This window comes from Stegostoma tigrinum, chromosome 29 (assembly GCF_030684315.1).
Source record: "Stegostoma tigrinum isolate sSteTig4 chromosome 29, sSteTig4.hap1, whole genome shotgun sequence".
NCBI classification, from domain to species: domain Eukaryota; kingdom Metazoa; phylum Chordata; class Chondrichthyes; order Orectolobiformes; family Stegostomatidae; genus Stegostoma; species Stegostoma tigrinum.
The window spans coordinates 17,610,173-17,626,156 of NC_081382.1; the positions used below are offsets into that span (position 1 = coordinate 17,610,173).

General features: G+C 44.1%; 1 protein-coding gene across 2 annotated transcripts in view; it reads right to left on the reverse strand.

Annotated features, from left to right (window-relative positions):
- The window catches only part of cacna1ba (calcium channel, voltage-dependent, N type, alpha 1B subunit, a), a 566,885-nt gene that overhangs the window by 21,041 nt on the left and 529,860 nt on the right, over positions 1–15,984 (reverse strand). For both annotated transcript variants that reach the window (XM_059638405.1, XM_059638404.1), the window contains exons 41-43: positions 11,851–11,958; positions 7,160–7,269; positions 4,366–4,496 (exon numbers count right to left, since the gene is read on the reverse strand). In XM_059638405.1, the coding sequence (XP_059494388.1) occupies positions 4,366–4,496; positions 7,160–7,269; positions 11,851–11,958 (349 nt within the window). The remainder of the gene's footprint in view (positions 1–4,365; positions 4,497–7,159; positions 7,270–11,850; positions 11,959–15,984) is intronic.

Genomic DNA, 15,984 nt, shown 5'->3' on the forward strand with positions numbered 1-15,984 from the left:
TGAAACTGGTGAAGTCCACATTGATACCATATGGCTGCAGGGTTCCCAGGCGGAATATGAGTTGCTGTTCCTGCAACCTTCGGGTGGCATCATTGTGGCAGTGCAGGAGGCCCATGATGGACATGTCATCAAGAGAATGGGAGGGGGAGTGGAAATGGTTTGCGACTGGGAGGTGCAGTTGTTTGTTGCGAACTGAGCGGAGGTGTTCTGCAAAGCGGTCCCCAAGCCTCCGCTTGGTTTCCCCAATGTAGAGAAAGCCGCACCGGGTACAGTGGATGCAGTATACCACATTGGCAGATGTGCAGGTGAACCTCTGCTTAATGTGGAATGTCATCTTGGGGCCTGGGATGGGGGTGAGGGAGGAGGTGTGGGGACAAGTGTAGCATTTCCTGCGGTTGCAGGGGAAGGTGCCGGGTGTGGTGGGGTTGGAGGGCAGTGTGGAGCGAACAAGCGAGTCACGGAGAGAGTGGTCTCTCCGGAAAGCAGACAGGGGTGGGGATGGAAAAATGTCTTGGGTGGTGGGGTCGGATTGTAAATGGCGGAAGTGTCGGAGGATAATGCGTTGTATCCGGAGGTTGGTAGGGTGGTGTGTGAGAACGAGGGGCATCCTCTTGGGGCGGTTGTGGCGGGGGCGGGGTGTGAGGGATGTGTCGCGGGAAATGCGGGAGACGCGGTCAAGGGCGTTCTCAATCACCGTGGGGGGGAAGTTGCGGTCCTTAAAGAACTTGGACATCTGGGATGTGCGGGAGTGGAATGTCTTATCGTGGGAGCAGATGCGGCGGAGGCGGAGGAATTGGGAATAGGGGATGGAATTTTTGCAGGAGGGTGGGTGGGAGGAGGTGTATTCTAGGTAGCTGTGGGAGTCGGTGGGCTTGAAATGGACATCAGTTACAAGCTGGTTGCCTGAGATGGAGACTGAGAGGTCCAGGAAGGTGAGGGATGTGCTGGAGATGGTCCAGGTGAACTGAAGGTTGGGGTGGAAGGTGTTGGTGAAGTGGATGAACTGTTCGAGCTCCTCTGGGGAGCAAGAGGCGGCGCCGATAGAGTCATCAATGTACCGGAGGAAGAGGTGGGGTTTGGGGCCTGTGTAGGTGCGGAAGAGGGACTGTTCCACGTAACCTACAAAGAGGCAGGCATAGCTGGGGCCCATGCGGGTGCCCATGGCCACCCCCTTAGTCTGTAGGAAGTGGGAGGAGTCAAAAGAGAAGTTGTTGAGTGTGAGGACGAGTTCCGCTAGGCGGATGAGAGTGTCGGTGGAGGGCCCCCTCCACCGACACTCTCATCCGCCTAGCGGAACTCGTCCTCACACTCAACAACTTCTCTTTTGACTCCTCCCACTTCCTACAGACTAAGGGGGTGGCCATGGGCACCCGCATGGGCCCCAGCTATGCCTGCCTCTTTGTAGGTTACGTGGAACAGTCCATCTTCCGCACCTACACAGGCCCCAAACCCCACCTCTTCCTCCGGTACATTGATGACTCTATCGGCGCCGCCTCTTGCTCCCCAGAGGAGCTCGAACAGTTCATCCACTTCACCAACACCTTCCACCCCAACCTTCAGTTCACCTGGGCCATCTCCAGCACATCCCTCACCTTCCTGGACCTCTCAGTCTCCATCTCAGGCAACCAGCTTGTAACTGATGTCCATTTCAAGCCCACCGACTCCCACAGCTACCTAGAATACACCTCCTCCCACCCACCCTCCTGCAAAAATTCCATCCCCTATTCCCAGTTCCTCCGCCTCCGCCGCATCTGCTCCCACGATAAGACATTCCACTCCCGCACATCCCAGATGTCCAAGTTCTTTAAGGACCGCAACTTCCCCCCCACGGTGATTGAGAACGCCCTTGACCGCGTCTCCCGCATTTCCCGCGACACATCCCTCACACCCCGCCCCCGCCACAACCGCCCCAAGAGGATCCCCCTCGTTCTCACACACCACCCTACCAACCTCCGGATACAACGCATTATCCTCCGACACTTCCGCCATTTACAATCCGACCCCACCACCCAAGACATTTTTCCATCCCCACCCCTGTCTGCTTTCCGGAGAGACCACTCTCTCCGTGACTCCCTTGTTCGCTCCACACTGCCCTCCAACCCCACCACACCCGGCACCTTCCCCTGCAACCGCAGGAAATGCTACACTTGTCCCCACACCTCCTCCCTCACCCCCATCCCAGGCCCCAAGATGACATTCCACATTAAGCAGAGGTTCACCTGCACATCTGCCAATGTGGTATACTGCATCCACTGTACCCGGTGCGGCTTCCTCTACATTGGGGAAACCAAGCGGAGGCTTGGGGACCGCTTTGCAGAACACCTCCGCTCAGTTCGCAACAAACAACTGCACCTCCCAGTCGCAAACCATTTCCACTCCCCCTCCCATTCTCTTGATGACATGTCCATCATGGGCCTCCTGCACTGCCACAATGATGCCACCCGAAGGTTGCAGGAACAGCAACTCATATTCCGCCTGGGAACCCTGCAGCCATATGGTATCAATGTGGACTTCACCAGTTTCAAAATCTCCCCTTCCCCCACTGCATCCCTAAACCAGCCCAGTTCATCCCCTCCCCCCACTGCACCACACAACCAGCCCAGCTCTTCCCCCCCACCCACTGCATCCCAAAACCAGTCCAACCTGTCTCTGCCTCCCTAACCGGTTCTTCCTCTCACCCATCCCTTCCTCCCACCCCAAGCCGCACCCCCAGCTACCTACTAACCTCATCCCACCTCCTTGACCTGTCCGTCTTCCCTGGACTGACCTATCCCCTCCCTACCTCCCCACCCACACCTTCTCCACCTATCTTCTTTACTCTCCATCTTCGGTCCGCCTCCCCCTCTCTCCCTATTTATTCCAGTTCCCTCCCCCCATCCCCCTCTCTGATGAAGGGTCTAGGCCCGAAACGTCAGCTTTTGTGCTCCTGAGATGCTGCTTGGCCTGCTGTGTTCATCCAGCCTCACATTTTATTATCTCAGTAGCAAGTATGCCTCATTTAACAAACCCCTCATTTCATGAGTCATTTGGGTGAACCATTTCTGAATTGCTTCTCATGTAACTGTGTCATTCCTCAAAGGAGAAGATCAAAACCACACACAGTATTCTAGATGTGTTCTCACCAATACCCTGTACAATGATAGTAAAACTTTGCCACGTTTATATTTCACTCCCTTTGCAATATACAACAAAATTCCATTTGCTTTTCAATTTACTTGTTTTACCTAGAAGCTAACTATTTGTAATTCATGCATCAGAGTCATACAGCACAGAAACAGGTCCTTCAGCCTAACTCATCCATGTCGACCAGGTTTCCTAAACTGAACTAGTCCCATTTGCCTATATTTGGCCCATATTCTTCTAAACCTTTCCTATCCATGTACCTGTCCAAATGGCTTTCAAATGTTGTAATTGTACCCGCCTCAACCACTTTCTCTGGCAGCACATCTCACATTTGCACCACCCACTGCGTGAAAGCACCAGGACACGTGAATTCGTCTGTGCCTCATCGTTCTACAGTTTGCCTGCTTTTCTACCCTTTATGAAAAAGTGGGCAAGTTCTTCTCTTGAAACATTACACTCTATCTGCCAAATTCCTACCTAATGACCTAACCTATCCATAACCCCTTATCATCTCCTTTTGTCTGCTTCACAACGTGCTTTTCTACCCATCTTTGAGTCATTAAAGCATATATTGGGGTACCAACAAAACGTTATCACTCAAACGGTATTCGAGTTGGTGCTTCACAATGTACATTCATCTCTAATAAACAGGATGAGAGGACAGAAAATTAAAGAATACCTCCAGCCACTTTGTTTATGCACACTGTCTAGAAAAAGAACAGTTAGAGAACAGCATTTGGAAGCAGATCATCTATCCACCTTTATTGCCAGCAGGATTTGTAGTGTCTGAATAATGAATTAATTTGGGGTAGAAACTGGCAAGAGTAATGATTAATTTCAGTCAAGCTTTGAATGCATGTAAATTGAGACTCAACAAACAACCATTCCTTGAAGTAAAATCTCCTGTTAAATCACAAAATACTGTGGTGAAGCAATAATAGTCCAACAAAACAACAGTTCCAAAGTAGTTGGTACCCCATTGATTATAGGAGCATCAATAATTTCCAGAACAAGTAATGACCATTTTACCTAACTTGGCCAACTGTCCTCAGTAGAAATATCTAGTACCAACTAATCCACATCAGTTATCAACCTCCCCTCCCTTCACCAAGGTACCCAGTGTTCTGTTGAATTCATGGATTCCTGGCATTCCCTTGTAACTCATTCCAATACACCTAACAGGCTTGTATTGAGTAACTCTGAGAAACATCAAGACATTGAATAGAAATTTCAGATACATACATGTTGCCACCATTGTTGACTGCATTCTTGCTCATTGGATGAGAGGTGGACTTTGTGTTGTTCAGTGAGGGAGGCTCTTCTTGCGTGGGTGTCAAAGCTCCCACCATACGCTGAAAGAACGATGTTCGAGTCTGTATGAAATATAATACAGTGCAAGCCAGGAATGAAAGGGACTTGTGGATGCAAACCAAAAAAAATACAAGCAAAATCAAAGGGAAAAGATCTGAGGAGACTGATTTATTGCTGGATCCCACTGCTAGATAATTCCATTTGCATGGAAATATATATGGCTATACAATGATGTATTGTAAATGCCACTCAGTGATAACCTGTCTTCTGTGCTTTAAGTCCTTCAATCTCACATGCAGAAATAAAGCAATTCACTAAGAAAAATAGTGTACTACATAATGATATGTAATTACATGAAAGAAAATGGGTTATTTAGTCCGTTTAAAAGTACGGGGTATTTTTAAGGAAATGTGTTCTCCAACTCATTTCGCCTGTGCTGAATTAAAGGGATTTCTTATCAAAGGTTTGAAGGAAGAATAGAATTGAGAAAGTTTTTGCACATTTTAGACAAATTTCTGTCACTGAGTCCAAACAGAAGTAACACAGCCATTATGATATCAACTGTGTGACACTGTACTCAAGATCTGGCCTTTGTTCCATTGTGGGGATCACCGAAAGTCAGGAGAGAGATGGCAGTCTGGGAGAGAGCAGCTCAACAGATATGTGCAGAGGTCTGGCACAGGCTGGTGGAATGGCCAAATGAAGATAGAGAGACAACGATCACGGACAGTACAAAATGACATGCAAAGAAATAAAGCGACTTTGATACTGGCATGAAAACGATGGACATAAAAGGTGTTGCGATATTATAAACATGCTTACATTGAAACAATGGATTATTGTTGCACGGCAATGACAATAGTACTACTGAGAAAATGAACAATCACAAATTCACTCCACGTGGCAGCTCTATTATTTATGACACTATTAAAACAAGGACAAGTTGCTTACACACATGGCTATTTGGGATTTGGGTTTAGCTATCTCCTTGGTGCACTCACTCATTAAACACACATCGCCTTCAGCAGGGAGATGGCCCACACTGCAGTCCACTTTGTACAGCAAAAGCAGTGGTCAGTGCTGCACCAACCTGCAATGGTGCAAACTTGGCCTTTGTACAGATGGGATGCCTACAAATAAAATCAACTCTCCGATTTTTCTAAAGTAAACTAATGATTGCAATTTTATTTTATATCTGTATTACATAAGGAAATATTAAATTATTTTACTGTTTAATGTGGGGGCAGAAATAAATTATGGCATTTCACAGTTCCTCTGATAAGTGTCAAATCTTTATTGATCTCTCAGAAGGGAGATTTGTTTCCCCCGGCACTGAAATAATTGTAATGCGAGTTTTGCTTTCTGGTCAATCTAATGAGGTAACTATGGTTACTCAGCTTTAGTCATAACACATGTTCAGGCCTCCACAGTCAGCAGACCCCTTTTCTCCAGAAGAAAATAGTATACAACATCATTAATTCTAGAAAGTCGCATCTGACATGTCCTTTTTTCACCTCTGTCCAAAGGCAGAGTCCTTGAAAGTAGAATTCCATTAGCTCTCTAGGCAGTGTGATTGGAAATAGCAGATGGAGCCAAAAAGGAGAGGAGACAAGCACAGAATAGAAAATTGGAGAATAGGATTTGCCACACGGAATGGCGACTGTGGGCCAAATTTTCCACCTTCAGCTTGCGAAGTGAGAATTGGGTGCTTCATAAAACACAAACTGCATCACCGAGCACTGTTCAAGTGCTTCCATCATCTGCAAAAAGTCTCAAACACTAGCAGCCTCCAGGCTCCTTATATTTCAAGTACTCCCCTAAATCATAAATCTTTTTTAATTGTTCAGAATTTGCCTCAACAATAAGGAAATTCTCTTTCTTGTTACGATAAAGAATAAAGTCAAATAAAACCATCTGCAGTAAGTAAAGCTATCTGACTCCAATGATACGTTCCAACCAGAATCTATGTATCGTGGTTTCCCCCAACATTGTCACTTTTTCAGAACCAGGCAGATTTAAACTTCACCACCTGGGTGTCTACCTGATGTAATAGGTCAATCACTTGTTGTACAACCTGCATGAATTTTAATGTGTTTATTTCACTGGGAAGAAAATCAGGAGGCTTTTACCATGTCTGAGCAATTGATGGTTACCGTCTGAATGGTAATGAAGAAACTTACTCCCAGAAGTTCCTTCCTCTGTGCCCATTTGGGGAAGAGTAACATGCACATACACAGGTAAACATCTATTCACTTGCGCACACACACAGGCACGCACACACACACACACACACACACACACACACACTCACACACACACACCATTTACAGTTTTCTTCTCAGAAAGACTTGGAAGCAGTGCTGTTGTATTACTGTAGAAATCAATGCAAAGTTAACTAAAATAGTATAGTTAAAGGGAACAGCTTGGTGACTAACCAAATTTACATGTAATCAGTGAAGTTCATTACTGATGGAACTGGGCTGGAATAATTAGTACCAAATTTGTCTGTGATTAAATAGCTATTGGGATAAGAATTTAACAATTGTTGAAAACTCCATATATTGAGAAAGATGGAAATTAAATAGCCAGGTATTTTTGGAAGATGTAAAGTTGTTTTCTATGTTTAAACAATATAAAAGTTATCTAGTGTGCTGTCTCTTATGGAAATATTGAATCAACAGGGAAATGACCATATGTTAGTTCATGGCTCAGTCTTTCTAATTACCTGTGACAAGCTGCCTGGCTGCTGTTGTTGGATTCTTTTACTTTTGTTCTGCTTGTAGTAATCAAAAATCATCAGCGCTGCATAGACTTTCCCCACTGTCAACTCTGTGGCTGCAGAAAGGAATGATAAATGTGATAGCAATCTCCACTCTTGCAACCAATCAGGGTTAATTAAGGAGCTAGTTTGGTGGAGTATTCTCTTTCAAAATTATTTCATTATCTACATTGAACCACTGTATTGATCAAAAATTTTGGAAAGCATGCACATATAAAAATAAAATGAAAGCCAGCAAACAGTTGTACTATCTGTAAAATATCCCACAAAAGGGTGATGAAGCTTCCACATGTTTAGCATTTTAGTTTGCGAAAACATTTCTATGAAAATTGATTTGCCGGTAATCTTCCTCTGAAATTTCAAATCCTAAATCAAACCAACGTTTACTAACTTGGTTTTAATAACAAAGATCTGTGGGCAGGTAACCTGTGTATCTTGGTTCTCATCTCTATAGTAGCAATGATAGTCAAACAGGCAGGCAATGACATAAATTAGCAACAAATTTACAAATGTGAGCCTATATTTGCAATTAAATGTCACCCACACAACCTCTGTGCCTAGAAAAGCACTTCTTTTTCAGTGTCCTCTCACGACATGCATTGGAAGGGCAGTTCTTGTCTGGTTCATGGCTGGCTTTTAAATATGGCACTGGCCAGGAATCCCAGGAGGTCCGGCTAGTAGCAAATACTTCCACTAGTGGTGAGTGCATGACAACACAGGTGAGATGCCACAGAGGCGTGGTGCGCCACAGAGGCGAGGTGCATATGCAATGAGGTGAGCTGCAGAGAACAGCATGGGAACATATGAGCTCAGGAAGAGAAACTTCTGACAGAACCCCCCAGAATTTAACATAAAACTGATTTTTGGTAAAGTAGACTCACAGAAGCCCTACAGTGTGGGAGCAGGCCATTCAGTCGATTGAGTCCATGCTGACCCTCCAAAGGATATCCAGTCCAGACACCTCATTCCACCCACCCCACCCTATTCCTGTAATCTTGCATTTCCCATAATCCAACTACCCTGCACATCTTTGGACTGTGGGAGGTAATGGGAGCACCCAAAGGAAACCCCACACAGACACAGACAGAATGTGCAAACTCCACATTGACAGTTGCCCGAGGCTAGAATCGAACATGGGTCCCTGGCACTGTCAGGCAGCAGTTCTAACCATTGAATGTTTGCACACACTTTGACAGGGCTCTTGTAATACAGTGATAGTATCCCTACCTCTAGCCTAGAGGCCCCGGTTCAAGTCCCACCTGTTCCAGAAATGTGTAATAACACCTTTGAACAAGTTGATTAGAAAAGCAGGTTAATAATAAAAAATTTAAAAACTATTCAAGAACCCTCTTGTGGCACAGAGGCAGTGACCCTACCCCTGGACCAGGTAGCCAAAGTTCATGTCCCACCTATTCTAGCAAAGTGTAACAACATTTCTGAACAGGTTGATTAGTAAATAACTAAGAAGGTATTCAAAAGAATCTTGTATTGTAGTGGTAGTGCCCCTACCTCTGAGCTGGACAACTAGGTTCAAGCCCCACTTGCTCCAAAGGGCAATGGTGGTAGTCATGGTTACACCCATGCCTGGGTGTCCTTGGAGAAGTGTAAATTGAATGTTCATTTGCATATTGCATGTTTTGCACCAGGCAATCCCATGTAACCGCGGATTGTGGTAGTACATGGACTCCCAGCCCAGCTGTTTATTTTATGGTGCTCTAGAGTCTGTGGACCACATACGTATTGATTATAGGTGGTTGCAGTCTCTTTTTAGTCATTTGGGAATTCTTTTGATGTTCTTTTGGCTGCAGTTCAGCCGCATACCCCTGAACTTTGGACACCTGGTGCGGAGGGGTATGAGCAAGTCAGAGGACCACCTCATGGATCTGCCCATTGGCCTGGCCAAGTTGGCAATTTAACAAGTCCAGGCAGTGAGCAGTGAAGGGGGTGGTGTCATAGCCGCCAGCTGTCTGACCCTCTTCCATAACTATATTATGCCTGGGTATCCTTAGAGTGGCAGCAAATGGTTTCCACCAATATTCTAGATGCTGTTGGTGACAGGTGGACACCACAGGGGGCACAGAGCTTTATCTCTCCTTACAACACCATTTTGATTCAGCCCCCTCCCTCTCTCCCTCACCTTTGATGATCTGCGTAGCCCTTAACAGGCTCTCCACATAAGCTAATCAATTGGAAAACATGAATGATTTACTGGTGATGGTCAATGGATGAAAAGAATGGCACAGGTGACATGGTGAGGAGAGAATAAAAAACTTCAGTTTTGTGTAACAGCATTTCTGGATGTCAAAAAAAGAAACAAATAAGAAACTATTTGAAATTAAAACCGAAAGACCAGAGAATGCTGTAAATTGGAAACAAAAAAGAAATTGTTGGAAAAGCTCAGCAGGTCTAGCAGCATCTGTGGAGAGAAATCAGTGTTAATGTTTTGGGTTGACTGACTTTTCCTCAGAAAATAGAGATCACACAGTATAGAGCTGGAGGAACACAGCAGGAGAGGCAGCATCAGAGGAGCAGGAAAGTTGACGTTTCAGTCAGACTGCAATTCTCAATTACACATGACTGCATGCAGCCTCCTCCTAACTTGTTTCTGGTGGACTATGTACTACAATTGGCCATGTTATGTCATTCTAATCCTCGTCTCAGCAGCATATCCAATTCTTAAATCAATAATAAATCAGGCTTATTAACTGCAAATCGTTAGAACAATTCACAAGCACAATAACCACCATTGCACTATTTCATTTAATTTCTTTGTTCTCACTTTTCTTGTTTGTCCCTTTTTTTAAAAAAAAGATGTTTCAAATGTTTCTAGCTATTTTTAATGTCCAAAATTTGGAGTGCTGTAATGTAAATATATTTACAAATACTTGCTTTATTAAAAGCTACAACTTAAGGCATGGCTCTTCACCTGATAGCTCAGTAATAAACTAACTGATCAGTTGTTGAGTTTAGGGGAATGTCAGGTACTTCGGCTCGTTTGTTTAAATTCAGCCAATTTATCAACTGAGATAATAAAATGTGAGGCTGGATGAACACAGCAGGCCCATCTGCACAAAAGCTGACGTTTCAGGCCTAGACCCTTCATTAGAGAGGGGGATGGGGTGAGGGTTCTGGAATAAATAGGGAGAGAGGGGAAGGCGGACCGAAGATGGAGAGAAAAGATAGGTGGGGAGGACAGTATAGGTGGGGAGGTAGGGAGGGGATAAGTCAGTCCAGGGAAGACGGACAGGTCAAGGAGGTGGGATGAGGTTAGTAGGTAGGAGATGGAGGTGCGGCTTAGGGTGGGAGGAAGGGATGGGGGAGAGGAAGAACAGGTTAGGGAGGCAGAGACTGGTTGGACTGGTTTTGGGATGCAGTGGGTGGAGGGGAAGAGCTGGGATGGTTGTGTGGTGCAGTGGGGGGAGGGGATGAACTGGGCTGGTTTAGGGATGCAGTGGGGGAAGGGGAGATTTTGAAGCTGATGAAGTCCACAATGATGCCATTGGGCTGCAGGGTTCCCAAGCGGAATATGAGTTGCTGTTCCTGCAACCTTCGGGTGGCATCATTGTGCCACTGCAGGAGGCCCATGATGGACATGTCATCTAAAGAATGGGAGGGGGAGTGGAAATGGTTTGCTACTGGGAGGTGCAGTTGCTTATTGCGAACCGAGCAGAGGTGTTCTGCAAAGTGGTCTCCAAGCCTCCGCTTGGTTTCCCCAATGTAGAGGAAGCCACACCGGGTACAGTGGATGCAGTATACCACATTGGCAGATGTGCAGGTGAACCTCTGCTTAATATGAAAAGTCATCTTGGGGCCTGGGATAGGGGTGAGGGAGGAGGTGTGGGGGCAAGTGTAGCATTTCCTGCGGTTGCAGGGGAAGGTGCGGGGTGTGGTGGGGTTGGAGGGCAGTTTGGAGCGAACAAGGGAGTCACGGAGAGAGTGGTCTCTCCGGAAAGCAGACAAGGGTGGGGATGGAAAAATGTCTTGGGTGGTGGGGTCGGATAGTAGATAGTGGAAGTGTCGGAGGATGATGCATTGTGTCCGGAGGTTGGTGGGGTGGTGTGTGAGAACGAGGGGGATCCTCTTTGGGCGGTTGTGGTGGGGGCGGGGTGTGAGGGATGTGTTGCGGGAAATGCGGGAGACGTGGTCAAGGGCATTCTCGACCACTGTGAGGGGAAAGTTGCGGTCCTTGAAGAACGTGGACATCTGGGATGTGCGGGAGTGGAATGCCTCATCGTGCGAGCAGATGCGGCGGAGGCGGAGGAATTGGGAATAGGGGATGGAATTTTTGCAGGAGGGTGGGTGGGAGGAGGTGTATTCTAGGTAGCTGTGGGAGTCGGTGGGCTTGAAATGGACATCAGTTACAAGCTGGTTGCCTGAGATGGAGACTGAAAGGTCCAGGAGGTAAGGGATGTGCTGGAGATGGCCCAGGTGAACTGAAGGTTGGGGTGGAAGGTGTTGGTCATCCAGCCTCACATTTTATTATCTTGGATTCTCCAGCATCTGCAGTTCCCATTATCACTGATACAATTTATCAACTGAAATTGACATGTGAAAATATCGCCTCATTAAACCCAACTGAAGAGATTTTATGTTTCTCAGGCAAAACCCAACCTTTCAAACTGAGGAAGAGTACTTACGTCTATGAGGAGGCACCAGTATATCCAAAACCTTCTGAGACAGATTTGGCCAAACAGCAGTCAATTCCTTCCGAAGCTCAGCATCACACTGTTGCTGGTATGAACCTCCTACGGGAGAAGACAAGCACAGTCAGACTCTGCCCCTGCTCCAGTGCACATATAAACTATTGTTCTGTATCCATTCTGATCTAGCTCCAGGCATACAACAGCTGTATTTTTGTTCATTGTGTGTGCAAGGCTAAATGAAAAGACCTAAACCCTTGGGATTAATGCTGTGAAACAACAAGGTGTCCATTCATTAGCCATCTTCCTTGACAATGCATGATAAAAACAATCCTCCAGACAAGTAGTTGAATAGGAGATAAATTATAACTCTACATACTTAAGGTAGAAGCAAGGGCAGGTGAGATTTGTAAATAGCCTGTGGAATCAAAGGGACTACTTCACAATATAAGCATGTCCCATGATAAGATTAAATGTAGAGAAGGGAAAATACGGGAAAGTGATGGAAGATAGTGAAACAGCATATGTGCCTCATTAATGACTTTAATCACTGCAAATGATCAGCAGGGTCAGATTCTCTTTCTTCATGCACACAATGTGAAAATACTTTGAGGAATATATGTACAATATCCCCACAACATTCCAACTGGTTCCCTAGGCTATCATAACCAGTTATTTTATGGATAGTCAAGTTTAATAATATTTACAATGTACCAAAAGCATAATTTGACATATCTTACAGAATTTTCATTCGACATTTTGATACAAGTTTTAGCTTAAAAAAAGAGTTCATGTTGCTGAAAAAGAGTAAAATAAGGAAGGCTGGGTTCTAACATGAAAGGTTTGTAAGTGAATGGGAATTACTCAAACAAAGCTCTAACTTATCCTTATCTCTGAAGTTTAGAAAAACAGCTGCACATTCACATGTGAACATGTCCTTCCATGCCTCTTGGATTTTTTGTGGGCATTCTTTAATTCTATTATCATCTGTCCATTTACTCCTCAGGTAACTGACATTGCTCGAGATGTTTCAAATTCAATCTGATCAGAGATTTTATTACAGATTTTCACAGCCAGTAAGACTTGAACTGCTATATCTTAAGTCAGAGGTAGGAACACTATCACTGTGCCACAAGAGATCTATTACTCGTATCGTTCAATTATGAACACTACCTTCTGCATGCATAAACCAGAATTCACTGCCTGAAAAAGGAAGTTAGGCAGGTTCTGTTAAAACTTCCAAGAGAGATTCAGATGTTTTCTTGAAAATGAGGAATTTGCACACCAGGAAGAAAGATCCAGGATGGAAGACCAATTGACTACTTCTTTTAAACAGCTAGCACACTTACGATAGACAGCATGGCCTCTTCTATTCTCTACAGTTCTGTTGCACTCAATTTCTTTGATTTCTTGATGATGCCATTAAATTTTCCAAGTTATACCTCAGTAAAATGTAGCAAACTTCTTTAAGTGATTTGAATGAACAATTCCAAATCCTACTTAAAGACAAAATCAGTTTGGATGCCTTTAGATTTCAGCACAATTACACATCTCGGACAGGTTGCTTCCACTGTTTGTCAGAAAATAGATAATTCCTGCATCTCTCCAGCTGTCAGATCTCTTTGAATGTGGAAAAGCACTCCACTGGTTCATTTCAAAATTGTGAAAAGACCTAATTTCCAGATGCATAGTCTGAACACAGTCATAAAGAAATCAGACATCTCTAATAGATAGCCATTTCTCACCTTACTGCCATCTGATACTTTCACTTTTTTTAGGAACTATAGTCACTTTCAGATCAAGCCTGTAATCAGCCAGGTGATGGAAGTTTAGAACTTACTGTCTGAAAGAGTGGCTTAGTAAGAAACTCTTGTAACATTTAAGCAGTACTTTGATATTCACTTGTGTTCCAATTGTCTCTAGGGATATTGGCTAAAATCTGGAAAATGGGATTGCTGTAGTCAGATCTTTGTTGACTGCATGGGTGCGATGGGCCAAATGGTCTATTTTGTGCTGCAAACATCTATTAGTAGGTCCCAAGTCTCCAATGTACTTTTTGACTCATTCAGCTGTTTGCACAGAAACTATTTCGCCTTCTGCTTCAAACTCTGCAAGCTTGTTCAGTTGTAATGCTTGGTGTTTGTCCACCATAGTTTTATTTTCTGCAATTACATTCCACTTTAAAATCTCATTTCAATGCTGAGAATCTTATTTTTTTTAAGCTAGTATATTCTGTAAAAATAAAGAAGAGACATTTTCATTGTGATTTGGCCTTTATTGGAAGTTGTGTTTACTCCCTGGAAGAAATTCAGATGATATTGTATTTCTAATTAAGTACTATATTGTGGCAATATAAGAGACATTGAATAGTTTATCACAAGAAAACTAAATTAGCTGATCTCGATGCTTCAATACACACAAATTCTCTGAGATTTGTGATTCAATATATCTTTAATGTAAACCAAATGCAAAATTGTTTTTCTTCTTCAATGATTTAATTACTACTATATCATCTTCAGGTAGCTCATCTTATAGCATTCCTTGTGGTCTGACCAGTGGAGCCGTTAAAAAGCATCACAACTCCTTGGCTGCAGTGCTGAAGACTTCCACACTAGAATTAGTCTTCCCCTTAGCCAAGCTGTTCCAGTACAGCTACAACATTGGCATCTATACAGAAACATGGAAAATTGCCCAGGAAGGGCCTGGCAACAAATAGGACAAATCCAAACCCAACAATTATCATATGATCAGTCTCCATCATCAGCAAAGCCATGGAAGCTATCATCAACAGTGCTATCGACCACCACTTACTTAGCAATAGCCTGCTCACTGGTCTAGACTTCAATACAATTCTGATTCAAACATGGGATAAACAGATGAATTTCAGAGATGAGGTGGAAGTGACTGTCCTTGACATCAAGACAACATTTGGCAGAGGGTATCATCAAGAAGCCCTAGTAACAATGAGATCAATTGAAACCAGGGGAATATCTACGCTGGCTAGAGTCATACTTAATACAAAAGGAAGATGGTGTGGCTCATAGAAACCAAACATCTCAGCCCCAGGATATCACTGCAGGTGCTCTTTGGGTTAGTGTCGCATGCAAATACTTACAGCTGTTTCATGAATGACATTCATAAATGGGATGTTGTTGACGTCTGCAAACTGTTCAACCCCTATTGTATACCATGAGATACCAAAGCAGTCCATTCCCAAGTGCAACAATGTCTGGATGATACTCAAGACTTGGAGTAATAACCGGCAAGTAAAATTTTAAATGCCAGAAAATGACTATCTACAGGAAGAGATAAGCTAACCATCCCTTTTTAGGTATTCAGTAGTATTACTGTCACTGCTCTTACAAATATAAGATATATGTTGTGGTTTCAGTTACATTTCTGGTCTTCCTACCGTTAACATCCTGGGAAGGTTAATGACTGGAAATGTAACTGAACCAACAGCATAATTACTGTGGCTAAAAGAGAAAGTCAGATGTTGGGAATTCTTTGGTGAGCAATTACCAAGCCACCTGACTTACCAAAGCCCCTCCACCATTTATAGCATGCAAGTCAGGAATGTGATAGAATCCTTTCCACTTGTCTGGATGAGTGCAGCTCCAACAACACTCAAGATGATGAATACCATCCAGAATAAAGACGCCCACTAGCTTAGCATCCCATCTATCACAGAATATTCACTCTCTCTCTAGGACAGTTACTGCAGCACTGGGCTCCTTAGAGAGCACATTACAAACCAATGACCTCTACTAGTTAAAGAAACAAGTGCAATAGCTGTTTGGAAATCCTGTCAGCTGCAACTTCTCAGAGTCACAGACCATTCTAACTAGTGGTGGCGAATAAATGCTGTCCTTGCCAGCAATGCTAACATCTCACAAACAAGTAACAAAAAACTCTGTTGCAGAAGATAGTGATGCATTAGCATGCAAAGTTCAGTATTTCTTATCGGAAAACAAGAAAAAGAGACCATTTTGGGCTAGTTATCCCCACTTTAACAGTAGCACTGAAGGCTACCTGTTAAAATGATAGTGTTAATTTTTCTACAAAAACTGTAATAAGTGAGCTTCTTAAATTTTCATATACTAGTCTATTTAAATATCCAAAAAAATGTAT